General features: G+C 50.1%; 1 protein-coding gene across 1 annotated transcript; it reads right to left on the bottom strand.

Moving 5' to 3' along the window:
- Positions 1–2,281: 2,281 nt before the first annotated feature.
- Positions 2,282–16,277, bottom strand: PLAC9 (placenta associated 9). Its single transcript, XM_042960339.1, has 4 exons — positions 16,181–16,277; positions 4,471–4,568; positions 2,928–3,054; positions 2,282–2,419 (listed from the first exon to the last, which is right to left on the bottom strand). Exons 1-4 carry the CDS (start codon positions 16,230–16,232, stop codon positions 2,373–2,375), a joined length of 324 nt encoding a protein of 107 aa, XP_042816273.1. The 5' UTR covers positions 16,233–16,277; the 3' UTR covers positions 2,282–2,372.
- Positions 16,278–16,616: the final 339 nt, after the last annotated feature.

The following is a 16,616-nucleotide window of genomic DNA, read 5'->3' on the forward strand; positions in this document are numbered from 1 at the left end:
GATGTTTGCTTTTACCACCACTAGTCCACATTGTACCGGAAGCTCTAGTCAGGGCAATGAGGCAAGAAAAAGCATCCAAACTGGAAGTAAGAAGTAAAAGTTTCTGTTCACAGATGACATGATCTTATATAGGAAATTATAAATCCTACCCACACAAAAACTATTAGAGCTAATAAACGAATTCAGCAAAGCTGCAGGATATAGGATACATGATCAAAATACAAAAATCAGTTGTGTTTCTATATACTAGCAGTGAGCCGTCTGAAAATAAGATTCCGTTTACAATAATAACAAAAAATATGTAAGGCTAAATTTGTTGATGTAAGACTTTTACACTGAAAACACAAAAATACAAAACACCCTGTGCTCAAAGATTGGAAGACTCAGTATTGACAAGGCAAATACTCTGCAAACTGATCTACAGATTCAATCTAATCCCTATAAAAATTCCAGCAGCCTTTTTGCAGACATGGACAAGCTGATCCTAAAATGTATGTGGAATTGCAAAGGACCAGTCCCCAAATAACCAAAACAGTCTTGGAAAAGAACAACAAAGTCAGGGATCTCACACTTCTTAATTTCAAATCTTACTTCAAAGCTACAGTAATTCAAACAGTGTGATGCCAGCATAAAGATAGACCTATAGATGGGATAGAATTCAGAAACCTAAACATCTACGTTTAATTGATTTTTGGCAAGGGTGCCAGAACCATTTGATAGGGAAGGAATATTCTCTTTAACAAATAATGCAGGAGCAACTGAATATCCACAAGCAAAAGAATTAAGTTGGATCCCAACCTCACACCATATTCAAAAAGTAATTCAAAACATCAGAGAACTAAATGTAACAGCAAACACTATAAAAATCTTAGAAGAAAACAGGAATAAATATCCATGACCTTGGATTTGGCGATGGATTCTTGCTGACACCAAAAGCAAAAGCAAAAACAACAAAAAAATAGATAAATTGGACTTCATCAAAATTAAAACTTTTGTATTTCAAGGGACACCCAAGAAGGTAAAAACCCACAGAATGGGAGAAAATATTTGTAAGTCATATATCTGAAAAAGCCTAGTATCCACAATACATAAAGAACTCTTACCACTCAATAACAGACAAAAATCTTTAGATGAGCAAAGGACGTGAATAGATATTTCCGCAAAAAGACAAATGGCCAAGAAACACACACAAAAAAGATGGTCATCACCATTAGGCAAATGCAACCTAAAACCACAATGAGTTACCACTTCATACCTAATACGATGGCTATACTTAAAAAGATACACAGTGAAGATGTGGAAAAATCGAAACCCTTCTATACACATTGTTGGGGAGAATGTAAAATGGTATATAGTATCATTCAGCTATACGAGAATAAAGTACTGAGACATGCCACAACACGGATGAAACTTGAAAGCATTATGGTCAATGGTAAAAAGGTTTGACACAAAGGCCACATATTGTATGATTCCGTTTATATAAAATGTCCATGGAGACAGAAATACTAGTGGTTTCTGAAGGATGGCAGGAAGGGGAATAGAAAGTGACGGCTTGGGAGCGCCTGGGTGGCTCAGTCGGTTAAGCGACTGACTGCGGCTCAGGTCACGATCTGGAGGTTCAAGCCCGGCATCGGGCTCTGTGCTGACAGCTCGGAGCCTCCAGCCCGCTTCAGATTCTATGTCTCCCTCTTTCTCTCTGCCCCTCCCCCACTCGCTCTCTCTCTCTCTCTCTCTCTCTCTCTTTCAAAAATAATAATAAAAAGAAAAATTTTTAAAAAGTGACTGCTTGTAGGTACAGGGTTTCTTTTGGGGGTGATGAAAATGTTCGGCAATGAGTATACAACAGTGTGAAACCGCTGAATTTGAAGTTTAACAAGGTTAAAAATCTGAAACTTACGTTGCGCGAATTTTACCTCAATAGAAAAGGTTTTAAGTCACACAGAAATTTGCACACCTGTCCCCTGGGGATCTCACTGAAATGTAGGTTCTGATTCAGGAGGTCTGGGTTGTGACGGGCTCCCACTGCCGCTCATCTATGGCCACATTCTGAGTAGTGAGGCTACTCAAGGGCCCTTCCACTGTGTCCCCTTGCCAGTCTGGGCCTCAGGTGCCTCACCTCCGCACCAGCTCCTGCCCTGTCTGCCCCTATAACGAAGACGGGCGGAAGCAGCCCGCCAGAAGTCCCCAGGTCTGAGCCTGCAGGAGGATGTGGGCCTCAGGGCGTGGGAGTGGACAGAGAAGGCGCTGTGGCTATAGGGGTCACGGTCAGCAGACACAGAGGACCAAGGGAGTAGCTTTTATTGTGCACAAAGCTGAGGAAGGCAGGCCACCATGTGCCACTCTGTGCCCAGAGAAGCTGCACCACGGGCGTGTCATTTCCAGTTGCCGGGCAGCTCTGGCTCCGGTGCTCCAAAGCCATCTGAAAGAGAAGGGACGGCTCGGGAGCGCTGAAGGCCCCCCGCGGCCCCGCTCCCAGGCCCCACCCCCCCCCAAGTCCTGTGACAGGGAACTCAGGGCTCCAGGAGGGGCAGGGGGCAGCCCCTCCGCCGCGTCCTCGGAGGGTTCTGTGGTGGCGCAGGAGTGGTTCCCTGCAAGGGACCTGAAAGGAGACCAGGAGCTTTGAGGTGGGAAGATGGCCAGCGGGGGAGGCAGCAGCGCTGTGCCCCCGGCGGCGCTGGGTGGGGACCCGGGTGAACTGTGCCAGCTCTTCCCGAACCCCCTTTCGGATGCCAGGCTGCAGCGCCCTCCGCGGGGGGGTGGGGGGGGTGGGGAGGGCGAGGGCAGAGAACATTGGGGGTGGGCCGGGGAGGGGGTGATGCCCTCCCAACTCTGACCCGAGGCCTCTCCCTGCCTGTCCAAGCCACACCTGTGCGGTGGGCAACCATCCCTCCCCCCATCCCCCACCCCAGCCCGAGGCAGCCGCTCACCGTCTCCGAAGAGGTCGGGGGTCGTGGGGCTGAAAGACCCCGGGGGCAGGTTCCAGGCCAGCTCCTCCAGCTGACCCAGCAAGCCTTTCACTTCTGCCTCCAGGTGTTCCACCGTCTTCTCCACCGTCTAGAGCGAGAGAGATGGGAGCGGGGCGGGGGCAGGGGGCAGGAGTGGGGCACTAGAGTGGAGCCAAGTCCATCAGCCACATCCTAAGGGGCACGGGGCGGCCCAGTGGGGGCGCGAGAGAACTGAGCGCCAGGGGACTTGGGCCCTTCTTGTTCAGGCTCAGCCCCTGCCGGCCTCGCCATTCCCCTGATGACAGGATCCTAGGGCTTCGTTCTCTAAGGCCGCCGCTGGCTCGGGCCCTAAGCGCTTCACCCAGTCACAACAGGTTTGACAAGGAGCCACCCTTTTTTCCTGTTTTCCTTTCCGTTCTTCACCACTAGGAGCTCACATTCCTTTTGTCGCCCCGCCCCCTGCTGGCAATTCTGCCAAATGACAGGTGGGGGATTTTGAAATGTTCTTTATTCAGGGTTCCTAGCCTTTTCATGAATGAAAAGCAGTCTGGTGAAACCTACAGACCCCCTTCTCAGAAAAATACCTTAATTGAAAACAAAATAAAGCATACAGGATCTCCAAGGATTCCCACTGCATTAAAATACTATTCAAGTGCTAAAAAATTAAATCTTTGATGTAAAAATGTATGTATTTATTAACTTAGGAAATAACACGATCTAACATCAGGTCTAACGACGACTGTAATTACGTCATGCTGGCAAGGATGAATGATGTGTGGATATATTCACAACAACTATGATGGAGTGAAATTATCTGTGATTTCTATTGAGAACAAAGTCACAGTACTGTTAATACTACTATGGTTTGTTGCCTGTATTTATAGTGAATTGGAATGCTAAATTCCAGTTAAAGGTTTGTGAAAATAAGGTGTAATTTTTTCCCACACGAGTTTATAGACCCCCGGTTACAAACTGTGGCTGTGTAACAAAACACAGTGACCCAATTTCCACCATCTCGTTGTGTAATTATGTGGCGATCTCTAGCTGGGTTTAAGCAAGCCCCTCTCCCCACCCCACCCCACCCCCCACCAGGGGCAGGGTCTGTTGAGGGCTGGTCAGCCTAAGAGCCCAGACAGGGCAGGGAGATGTTTCACATGGTGGCCAGGGAGCAGAATTGGCATGGGTTTTCCCGATTTTCCAAAGCAAGGTTGTCCTGAGCCCTATAAATCTACCAGCCTGGGGACGCCTGGGTGGCTCAGTCGGTGAAGCATCCGACTTCGGCTCGGGTCATGATCTCACGGTTCATGAGTCCGAGCCCTGCGTCGGGCTCTGTGCTGACGGCTCAGAGCCTAGAGCCTGCTTCAGATTCTGTGTGTGTGTCTCTCTCTGCCACTCCCCCACTTGCACTCTGTCTCTCTCCCTCTCAAAAATAGACAAACATTAAAAAAATTAAAGAAAAAAAAAAAAGCTGCCAGCCTGCCAGGTGGTCCTGAAGCTGTACGTCCTCCCAAGTCACCCTGATTACCTCCTCTATGACGTCTAAACGGCCGTGGATAGCCATGTGTCTGTCACACCCTGTGTTCCAAGCTGGGTCTCCATGGGAGGGCATGAAGGGTTCAGCAGCTGTGGAGAAACAAGCCTTGTCACCATTCCCTGTGACACTAGAGACTCCCGTAAAGCGCTGGGCTCCGTGAGGTGGGTCCTGAAAACAGTCACAGAGAAGCAAAGGAAGGCTCAGTGTGGGTCAGGGTGTGAGGGGCCGGGGGGCTGGCCCAATCACTCGCTTGTCTCTATGGCCATGGTCACCTCCATACCCAGGTGGGCTTCTTCAAGAAGCTGCTGCCTGAACTGGATGAGGTAAGGAAGGGAGGCAAGGTTGCAGACAGAGAGAATGGCGTGTGCAAAGAGAGAGGCACACGACGGCACGGTTCCGTGTGCAAGCCCTCAGGGAGTTGGCGTGGCTGGAAAGTACAGGGTGGATGGGAGGACACTGGGTCATGGAAACAAAACCAGAGGCCCTAATAAGCCAACCGCAGTGCTTATCTTGGGGTTTATTTCAACACAAGAGTCACACGGTCCTATGTGAATTTTTTAAATACAGAGAATGGATCGGAGGGATTTGTCCTTGAAGGCAGGAAGTTATTGCAGGAATCCCTGTGAGAAGTGATGAGGGGAGGCAGTAGGTATAGAGAGGATGAAGGGAAGATATTTTAGTCGTCACACTGACATTGATGACCAGTTATTAATATTGGACATTTGATGAGCACTTACTATGTACCACATGGCCCGCTAAACAAGTGTGCGAACTCATTCAATCCTTACAATAACCTGTTTATTATCCCCAGTTGATGCAGAGGGGTGAAATGCTATATCCTACGTCACACAGCTAGTTAAATGGAAGATCTGAGGTCCGACCCGTCCGGATTTTGGTTCATTGTTTTCCTCCCCAACGCTGGTTCCCCCTTGGTTCCTCCTGGCACCACCAGCCATCACACCAGAAGGTTCTGAGCTCAGGTTTTGTGTCAGTGACCCCCAGGTACCTGTGAGGCAGCAGAGTTGGCTGGATCCTTGGAGAATGCAGATACTCAGGAAGAAGGCCACTGTCCCAGAAACGAAGAGAAGCAAGGAGCTTCCCTGAGGATGAAGTGGTCAGCATGGCCTAAAGCAGCAGGGAAGTGTAGCAAGATAAGGATGGAAAGACAGAGCAACAGGAAAGTCCTGCTAAATTCCACCCCGACCCTGTTCACGGAGTCGTGGAGGCAAAGCCAAGCCGAGATTCTGTGGGATGGGAAGGGAAAGAGAGGTTGGGAGGTGGAAACTTGGACCCTGGGAAACATTTTTCAAGAAGTTTGGCTGTGAAGGAAGGGAGATCAGATCACATGGTCTACAGAATGTTTCTTGTTGTCATTTCTGTTCTTTTAAGTCGAAGAAACAACCACACTTACAGCCTGAAGGAAAGAACTTAACAAAGGACTGGGAATACAAGCTGGTGCAGCCACTCTGGAAAACAGTATGGAGGTTCCTCAAAAAGCTAAAAATAGAACTACCCTACGACCCAGCAATGGCACTACTAGGCATTTATCCACGGGGTATAGGTGTGCTGTTTCAAAGGGACACATGCACCCCTGTGTTTATAGCAGCAGCATTATCCACAATAGCCGAAGTATGGAAAGAGCCCAAATGTCCATCGGTGGATGAATGGATAAAGAAGATGTGGCATATATCTACAATGGAGTATTACTCGGCAATCAAAAAGAATGAAATCTTGCCATTTATAACTACGTGGATGGAACTGGAGGGTACTATGCTAAGTGAAATTAGTCAGTCAGAGAAAGACAAAAATCATATGACTTCACTCATACGAGGACTGTAAGAGACAAAACAGATGAACCTAAGGGAAGGGAAACAAAAATAATATAAAAACAGGGAGGGGGACAAAACAGAAGAGACTCATAAATATGGAGAACAAACTGAGGGTTACTGGAGGGGTTGTGGAGGGGGATGGGCTAAATGGTTAAGGGGCACTAAGGAATCTACTCCTGAAATCATGGTTGCACTATATGCTAATTGGGGTGTAAATTTTAAAAAATAAAAAACAAAATTTAAAAAAAGGGTTTCAGTGCAGATTAGACTGAATGAATGAAGAACTTTTTTTTTTGAATCAGGATTATTACAGATTGATGATATATGTATATTATTCAGAAGTTTTAAATACATAAGTGATCAGATTTGGCAAAAATAAGCTAGGCAAGATGTATGAGAGTGACTGCAGCAAACTCTTCTAGGCTACCCAAGGAAGGCTGAAAATGAGCACCTGAGGAAACCCCAGGGCCCAAGTGTCATCGGAAAGAAAGAAACATCGTGAGACAGTAGGAGCCCATCTGTGAAGGGGAAATGGAACTCACGGTTCAAAATAAAGAAAGATTCACTCAGGCTTTCACATCTGGGATTCTCACAGAAAGGTGAATGGCATATACTAATTTATATTAATGATCTAAATTGAATGATGGGAGCAGCCAGAAATGACAAAGTTAAAGTCTCAGGAACATATTAAGTCAAAATAATTCAAGTGAGGGGATTGATTCTCTCACGTCAACTTAGTTTCCAGAAGTAAAGGAGACATAGCAGTCTCAGTTCCGGGCGTGCTCGCCCACCACACCGGGCTGAGAGGGAGCACGGCAGGAAGTGCAGGTCCCTTGGAAGCTGTCTCACAGAGCTTCTCAAGCCCAGAACTTCAATAAGAAACATCATCCACCCAAGGGTCCACAGTCAAGGTTCCTCTCACGGTTCTGGGCTTATTTGCTTCCATATTTGTGTTTGTGTTTGTGTTTCCGCTCGGGTCATGATCTCACAGTTTGTGAGTTTGAGTCCTTCTTCGGTCTCCCGGCTGTGAGCTGCTTGGGTTCTCTCTCTCCCTTTCTCTCTGCCCCTCCCACGCTCACTCGAGTGCTTTCTCTCTTTCAAAAATAAATCACTAAATTAAAAAAAAAAGATTTAGGGGCACCTGGGTGGCTCAGTCGGTTAAGTGTCCAACTTTAGCTCAGGTCATGATCTCATCGTTCATGAGTTCGAGCCCCATGTTGAGCTCTGTGCTGACAGCTCAGAGCCTGGAGCCTGCTTTGGATTCTGTATCCCCCCCCCTCTTCTGCTCCTACCCCATTTGTGCTCTCTCTCTCTCTCAAAAAATAAAAATTAAAATGAATTTTAAAAAAAAAACAGGGAGGGGGCCAAAACATAAGAGACTCTTAAATACAGAGAACAAACTGAGGGCTGTTGGAGGGGTTGTGGGAGGGAGGATGGGCTAAATGGGTAAGGGGCATTAAGGAATCTACTCCTGAAATCATTGTTGCACTATATGCTAACTAACTTGGGTGTAAATTGTAAAAATAAATAAATAAATTAGTTTAAAAAAAGCAAAAGAAAAGAAAAAAAAGAACCGAGCAGAGGACAAGGGGCACAGCAGACCTCTACTCAAAGGGCCAAGAAGTTGAGTGAGTTCTCACCTGCTGGCCTCTGTTCACTCTGTAAAGCAAGAGGGGAATCATCTGCTGGTAATACGCGTTGGCTTGTGAAAGAGGAAGCTAGTTGTGACGTTTTCAGGAATTCTGTAAGGGGGGTTGTTGAACACAGCCACTAAAATGGGAGGCGCAGTGAGAGCACTTACATCATGGAAACCAGCAAATGTCTTGTTTTGGTTTTTGTCTGTTTTTGCGAGCCACTTTATCAGCAGACCACTGGGGAGGGGGCGCAAATATACAGAGGACTTCAAAAGGAGATGAGGAGAATGAGGAGGGCCATGTAGAAGGACGCGACTCAGGGAAGAACTTTGGAAACCCCAGACCCACAGTGTGCCACCTGACAGGCTGGGAGTGGCCAGGACAGGTGGCTGGATGGAGCGGAAGCTGGGAGTCTGCAGAGAGAGTATGGGGGAGAGCAAGCGAGAAAAGGATTGAGGATTTGACCAGCAAGCAGTTAAGGGGATGAGCTCTGGAGTCTAGCTTGAATAAGGAAGGAGAGAGGCCAAGAAGAGGGCCAATAAATTGGGAGAAACGGAGGGGCTGAAGGGTGATGGCAGTAACGGAAGGAATGAGTGGCAAAAGACATTGCAGCTTCAGCTCTGAGAGGTGAAGCAGCTTCCTGGTGGCAATATCAAGGTTGCGGCAATAGATGTGGGCATCTGAGGCACAGTCGGGACAAAGAGTTATTGGACTTGATCTGTCTAGGTGCAAAACTGTCGTAACCGTAAGACCCAGGTGTTGGCTGGATGGCCCAAGGGGACATACAGAATCGCCTAGAAGGTTGACAGTTCTCGAGGTGAGGACAGAGATGGTGAGCCATTTTGCTGGTGACGAATGTGTAACTCTGAGAGGTTGAGTGACCTGCCCAAGGTCACATGGTTAGCAAATGACTGGACCCCTAGCACCCTTCTCCTGATCTCACCGCAGCAAGCTGGCCTTCTGGATCTCTGCCAGAGGCTTCCCGTCCTGAGACTTTCCTGTCCCAACTCTCTCTGGATCCCAGCTCTTCCACTTAGGGGTAAGAACTAACAGCAGAGACAAAACTCCCTTCCACCCTGAGCATCTTTCACGGAGAACAATTTGTTTCTGTATTTTCCATTAGTTCCCTCCACTGAACTTAGAAAAGCCTCTTCAAAAGACAATGGTCTTGGGGTGCCAGGGGAGTCGGCTGGTTCAGCGTCTGACTTCGGCTCAGGTCATGATCTCGTACTTTGTGGGTTGGAGCCCCGCGTTGGGCTCTGTGCTGACAGCTCAGAGCCTGGAGCCTGCTTCAGAATCTGTGTCTCCGTCTCTCTTTTCCCCTCCCCTACTCACGCTCTCTCTGTCTCTCAAAAATAAATACACATTAAAAAAAAATTTTTTTGTAAGACAATGGTCTTGTTGACTTTGGGGAGGCGGGTAGACATTACAATGGTATTTTGGTTATTTTTTTCTAGTATATGTGCGGCTCATGTGAGGACTGGTTATGTTCTTAAAAAGGAGTCTCTTAGAGATCCATACTGAAATCTTTAGAGATGAAATGTTATGATATCTTGGATTCACTTCAAAGTAATCCAGGCCTGGGAGTGGGCGGGGGCATGGGTGGCCAAACCAGATTGGCCGAAATTGATAATTGTTGAAACTGTGTGACGGGGACATTGGAGTTCTTCCCACTACCCTCTCTGCTCTTGTATATATGGTTTGAAATTTTCCACAATAAAGGCCAGTTGTCTGATAGGGTTGTTAGCTGAAAGCAGAAGCCGTTGCGGGCCGCATACACGGACGGGAAAGGCTCAGGAAGAGGGAGGGGGTGGTCTGAGGGACCCCACCTGGATGGTTGTGCTCTGTTCTGGGCCTTTGATAGGCAGAAGCAGATCTAGAAGCGGCCATGGTGAAGGGACTAGAAAGTTTGACTCATCTGTCTCAGCTGAAAGAACTGGAGAGCCCAGTCTAGAGAAGAAGGGTTTCCTGGGGGGCAAGAAGAGTCGCTTTCACCCCCAGGGAGGACTGTCCGTGAAAAGGGGGGCTGTCCAGTGTGGATCTGTGTCCACACACAGCCACTGTGGGCTCCGCCCATGAGCCTCTGGCCAAGCCTCTCCCCGGAGCCCGGCCTGCCCTCTCCCACCCCCAGCTTGGGCCAGGAGGAAACAGTCTGACCTGGCTGGCCAAGTGTGAGGGTCCGCCAGCCCTGTAAGTCCTGAACAACATGAATCTACTCCCCTCCGCCGGCCTAAAACATCCTGTTTTGTACGAGTCTGCAGTGAGGTCTAATTTGGCTCCAAAAGCCCTCCAGGGGAAAGGATTGGCTGAGGTTGCTTTCCACATCACACAGCACTAATCCCTCACATCTGGACAGAGCTGTGCCCTGGGCTCCGCTGCACAACTGTCCGTGAGCTCATCCAGGCCTCCCTACGAGCTCATCTGAGAGAGAAAGCTGCCTCGGGGCCTGTGCTGCTGCTCCCTCCCCCATGTGGGTCCCTAACTTGGCACTGACCTCACTGCACAAGGGCCCCAAACACACCGGAGAGCCCCGTTCTCACCCCCCTCCGCCACGAGTTGGTGCGGGCCTGTGGGAAGCTTTCCTCTCCTCCCTGAGTCTCTGCTGCCTCCTTGCTAACTCGGGGTGGAGAGGCCTGACGCACCGCCACCCCCATCTGGCTCATGGGGGATGCCGCTTTGTCTCTCACAGCCTGCTGAGAGGCCTCAAAAATTAGCTACCAGGACAAAACCGGCGTGAGTCAAGGACAAGTTGCTTCTTGGATCAGAAGCTCCAGCGAGACAAGAGCTGGGCGTCTGCCATGTCTTTGAGCTTCCCCGTCAGTAGAAAGGGGCTCAGGATAATGCCTGCCCCACGGGGTTGTTGGGACAGTCAGGAGTGGGGAAGGCTGAAGGGTTACCATGAGCATGCTGGAGGAGCCAAGGCTGTGGGTCTCCATGTTCCCTTCCTTCCTCTGCTCCCGCCCTCCCTGCCCGGCCAGTTGGGAAATGGACCTTCTTGGACGCCGGGCTGTTTTCCCTGGCCTGGCTCCCACTCAGGGCCTATGCGCACCCTGGATGGCGGCCATGGGTGGAACACAGTGGGCTGGTGAGAGCAGGCTGTCGGGGAGGCCAGAGGCCCAGCGGAGGTGCTGGGCTAACTTCTTCAGTTAAAGAGACATGGCCACCGGGTCCCCATCCTCTGAGGCAGGAAGTATGGCCCCTCTTACTTACAGGCATAGGGGACCTCTTGTATCTGGGACTCAAACACCAAGAAAGCGTGCACAGCTCCAATGATTTCTGGGATGACACATAATTTCCCAGAGGAGACCCTGAAGATTGCTGTGCCTTCTGAATCATCAAAGACACACTCTGCTTTGACCAGCAACATCCATCAGTTAGGAGTTAATTGTGTTCGACCGCACTCACTATAATAGAATAAAATTTACCACATTTAATATTCGTGTTAAAATTGGTGCTTCATTTAAAACCACCAGCGGTTTAAAAAAAATTTTTTTAAGCAGAAGAATACTATTTTCAAACAAGTATATGAAGAATTCCAGTATGAGGAACTGCTCTGGCTGAGCCAGGAGAGAGACCCTTGAGCCCCCCAAGAAAGAGCTCAGATTCTGAGGCACATTCTTGGGAGAGACACGCCCTCCCATCTCCCCTGGTCTCTGGTCATTTTCCAAATGGGGGTCTGGGTCTTGTTGATCACTCTGAGAACACTTCAATGTCATTTCCAGTACATTCAGTATCTGGTTGCAGTAAGTAAGCTAGGCTACCATAAAAAAGCCCCCTCCCCCCCTCGGCTTCACATGTATTTATTCGTTTTCTCATATGTGAGTTCAGAGGTAGATTGGCTGGTGGTCAGGGCTGGCAGAGAGCTCTGCTCCCCAAGCCATATGGGAACCCTGATTCCTTCTATCTTGGAATACCATGCTCTTTTAGTCCGCGGGGTCATAATGTACTAGAACACTCCAAAAGCCCCACAAGACGGAGAAGGTGTAAGAAGCCATCCAGAATAAACCTCTCTCTGTGCACCGTGAAAAGCAGACATGGCTGGGAGTCAGAGACGCAGCCCCACCTCCGAGACTTACTGAGGACGTTCTTTGCCTCTCTTTCAGACGGTGAGGGAGCTGTCCTGCCAGGTCTACTTGGCAGGACTGCTGTGTTGATTAAAGGGACTCCTGCCCTTGAAGATGCCTTGGAACTGCCAAGTGCTGTGCCAATGGTGTGTAGGGCATCTACCAGGGGAGCTGAAGATGGAAGAAGGCAGAGGAAGCTGCCAGGGCTCTGCCTCTCTGCTGGGTCATACAGACCAGTTCTCAGGATGGAGAGGCATCTGCTCTAAGGATAAACCTATGCAGGGGTCCAAGGGATGCTGGGGAGGGGCTTCTCCAACAAGGACACAGAGGGCTCGGTGCTGACGCGGCTCTCTGGCTCTCTTACAAGCCAGTCCCACTCACTGGATTCCTGGGTCCTTCGCCTTTTCAATAGGCATAGCCATACTCTATACGGGAAGCTCCCATCAATTAGCGATCACTCATTGTGCGCCAAGCTCTCCGTTGAGAGCTTACGTACATTATCCCATTTAACGCTTACATCATGTTTTTACAAATTAGAAAACTAAAGATCAAAGAGATTGCGTAACATGACCAAGATTACATAGCTAGTAGGTGGTAGGGAGAGGATTTGAATCCTACCTGCCCGACACAGTCTAGACTGTGCACTGGCAGTCATGTGACCTTGTGTAAGTTAAGGGCCTCCCCTCTTGGGGCCTCAGCTGCCTCCTCTGTAAAAGGTAACAGAGAGAAACTTAGCATGCCTGACTCCATATTGCTTTTATTTCCCTTGTCACTGTAACCTGTAGCTTAGAAACGTTGCTTAGCCCCACACACAGGCATAGTAATCACGGAAGGAATTCTGCTTACAACTGAGATTTGCAAAAACCGCCTTCTTACCTGAAACCTGCCTCATTGGAGGAGATACAGAAGTACATACAGAAATGACTATGCTATGTTTAAGATTTACAGGAACGACACCACCAGATTCCTACACACAAAGATCAACTGACCAAGGGCAAAGAAGTTACACGACTGTTTTCAATGTCTACAGATATCAGTCATCTTTTGACTCCCTTGCCCCTCTTCCTAACATAGAACAAGCCCGACTCACATGCTCTAAGAGATGGTTCTTTGGGACAATAGTTCACCATCTCCTCAGTTGGCTGGCTTTCCAAATAAAGTCGCTTTCCTACACCAACATCTTGCTTCTCAACTCGCCTATCATTCGGCAAGCAAATACACTTGAACACAGTTACAAAATGAGGGGTTGGACAGGTATGGGGCAAAGAGGACCTGTTCACATGACCTTTACAGCTGTCTGGGGCCCCATAAGACCCCAAATGTGTGCTTGGGATCGAAATGTCTTTGACTGGTTCACTCCCACGATATCCATCTTTGTAGGAAGAAATGCTGTGACCCTCACGACAGCCCTTCAGCATCTTCTTCCTTCACTTGAAGCAGAAAGCAGAATTCCAGTGGAAGACAGATGTCCAGTCCACGGGGATCTGGAGCAGGGGCGGACAATGAGAGAATGCCCAAAGGGCCCCAAGGCATGGGTGACAATTGGTAAAAGAACCAGGCTCTAGGAGTTTAGATCTCTCTGATAGGAAAACAGGAAAGGAACTCAACAGAAAACTTAATTTTGAAAAAGGGCTCTTATCAGTATTCCAAGCAGTTTGCTTCAGTCAATACATAAAGAGCTTTTGTAGGTCAATATGAAAAATCCCAGTACCGCAACTGAAAAGCGTGAGACAATTCGCATGAATTAGTAGAAATGACCAATGTGCACTTAAAGAAAAAGTTCAACCTCAGTAGTAATCAAAGAAATACAAATTAAAGCAACAAACCATCTTAACATATTCTTGCCGAACAGCAAAAGTTTCCAGATCTGCCAGTTTATAGACAACACAGGGGAAGGAAGAACATTTAAATGACTCTCGGCAGATGCAATCAGCTAAAATCTAAATGCGGGAAAACTTTATAGGACAAAACAACCCAGCTGCGTCCACAAATACATCTTAAGGAAAAGGGGGGAAGAGAACTCACGTGTTAAAGGAAACATAACTGACATGTCCGCCAAAAGCAACATGTGCACCTTATTTGGACAAAACAAAACCAAATGTAAACATGACACAATGGGGGATGTGGACATTTGATGATATTAAGAAATTTTCATCCCTTTTTAGGGTGTGATAATGGTATTGCAGTTGTGTTTATTAAAATATTACTTATCTTGGGGTGCGTGGCTGGCTCAGCTGAGAGTGCATATGAATTTAAACAATTTTTTTAATGTGTATTTATTTATTTTTGACGGAGAGAGAGACAGAGCATGAGCAGGCGAGGGGCAGAGAGAGCGGGAGACACAGAATCTGAAGCAGGTTCCACGCTCTGAGCCCGATTCGGGACTTGAATTCACAAACTGTGAGATCATGACCTGAGCCAAAGTCAGACGCTTAACCGGCTGAGCTACCCAGGCGCCCCATATATGACTCTTGATCTTGGAGTCATGAGTTCAAGCCCCACACTGGGTATGCAGATTACTTAAATAAACGAAACTTAAAAAGAACAAGATTACTTATCTTTTAGAGATACTGAAGGAAATATTTACGGATGAAAATATATGGTGCCCGGAATTTCCTTTAAAACTATTGGAGGGAGGGGACAGAATGTGGGGTGATAGAGGAAACAAGACAGGCCAATACTCGCCGAAGCAGGATGGCAGGAACACCGGAGTTTGCCCCGCTGCTCTGCCTTTGTATCCAAGACATTTCATAGTCAAACGTTAAGAAACACAATGGTAAATTGTCTGAAGGCTGAAAGATTATACACAACACTGTGCGAACACGGTGTGAGATTACACTTATACATTTATACTTCCCCCCTTTTTAAAACATCCGTAGCAATAAGCAAGCATAATCAGAAAGAATGTTTAAGAACGGTTTTAAATTAAAACGCATATACTGGTCATGACTGCAGGGGCCACAATAAAGTCGGCCAGTTGTGGGCGGCAGCCAGATCCTCCCTCTGGGGGAGCACAGACTCGGCTTTGTGCCCTCGGCTCCTGGAGGGGGGGGGGCTCCAGGAGCAGCGGGGGAGGAAGGGGGAAAGAAGGCCTGGCTCTATGGGCTCTGTGCCGAGCACAATCCCAGCCACTCGTCATACAGCCCTTGAGGAGGCAGTTGTTGGTCCTCCTTCATCAATAGGTGGGGAAACTGAGGCTCAGAGAGATCAGTGGAGCTGAGGGGATGAGGGAGGGAGCCCGTGTGTGTTGAATTCCGTGCTGGGGACTTCATTCAGTCTCCGCAGGGTGGGTGTCATTCTCCCCACCTTACAGAGGAGGAAGCAGGCTCACAGAGATAAGGCAGCCGACCCAACTTACTCAGCGGGGGGGCTGCCCAGGATCAGCACAGGCCTCCACCCTGCCCCTGGGTGCTCACACCCACAGCTGGCTGTGCCCTGAAAGGCACTGGCCTGGGAGGCTCCCATCTTAGCTCAGGGTACTTCACTTAGGCGATTCACCTGCCGGTGGGGGCAAGGGTCTGCCTGAGGGGGCAGGAGGCCTGAGTACTTGGTGAGGCCTCTGCCATGGCACGGCTGTGAGAGCCGAGCCTTCCCCTCACCTGCCCTGCTGGGAGCAGCAGCCTGTGGAGCTCCCCCACCCTGTGGAGCACCCGGAGGGCCTCTCCCTCCCGCACCCCAACACCCCCACCCAAGGCAGCTCGGGGCCTTAGGGGAGATCTCTGGAAGCAGAGACACTGGCCTCCTCTCCCACGCCGCAGAGCCCTCGGCCGGCCAGATGGCAGGTGAAGTCGTGGCCTTTCTCCTGGGGCCGCCTGTCCGCCCGCTGGCTCTGCTGGGCCAAGCCTGGGTCGTCGTCTGCCGGAACTCAGCTTCCAAGCGAGTGCCCTGCCCGTAAGCCCAGCCCGGGCACCTCCACAGGCCCTCGGGATGCAGCTGGCCCGGAAGGCGGCGGGGGGCGCTGGGGGGATGTGTGCCCTCCCTGCAGACTTGACCTCCCCGCCCTGCGATGCCTGTCCCCTCTCTCTCCTGCGGGGCGTCGGGTCTCTCCAGCCTTCCTCTTTCGGGCGCGCTCTCTCACGTCTCTTTTCACACCCCCCCCTTCCCGGGAGGTCCCCCCTTTCTCCATCTCTCCGCTCTCCGTCCCCTCGGTCCCACCCGGCCCGACCCCACTCACCGGCGGCGCGGAGCAGGGCGAGCCCGGCCAGCGCGCAGAGCAGGGGCCGCATGCTGCCGGCCGGCCGAGCGCAGCGCGGAGTCTGCCCGCCGCCGCGCCCCCGGGCCCGCGCCGGCCCGCCCGCAGGAAATGCTCGCAGCCCGAGCCAAGATTCCTGGGCGGCGCCGGGCTCTCCGGCTCGCGCGACCCGCCCCCTCCAGAGACCCCGCGGGCGGAGGGGCCGGCGTGCCAACCCCGGGCGCCTCCCCAGCCGGGGGCCGCCGCCCCCCTTCCCTGAGGCGCCCGCGGGCCCGGGCGCAGGAGGGCGGGAGGGGCGAGGGCTGCCCCCCACCCCCACCCCGGGGCTACCGCTCCCCGGCCCGGGTATTCGCGGGAGCCCATCTCAGACCCGCAGACCGAGGCTTCCCCGGTGTCACCCCCAGTTCCCGAACCCCGA

The sequence above is a fragment of the Panthera tigris genome, chromosome D2, assembly GCF_018350195.1.
Source record: "Panthera tigris isolate Pti1 chromosome D2, P.tigris_Pti1_mat1.1, whole genome shotgun sequence".
In the NCBI taxonomy this organism is placed as follows: domain Eukaryota; kingdom Metazoa; phylum Chordata; class Mammalia; order Carnivora; family Felidae; genus Panthera; species Panthera tigris.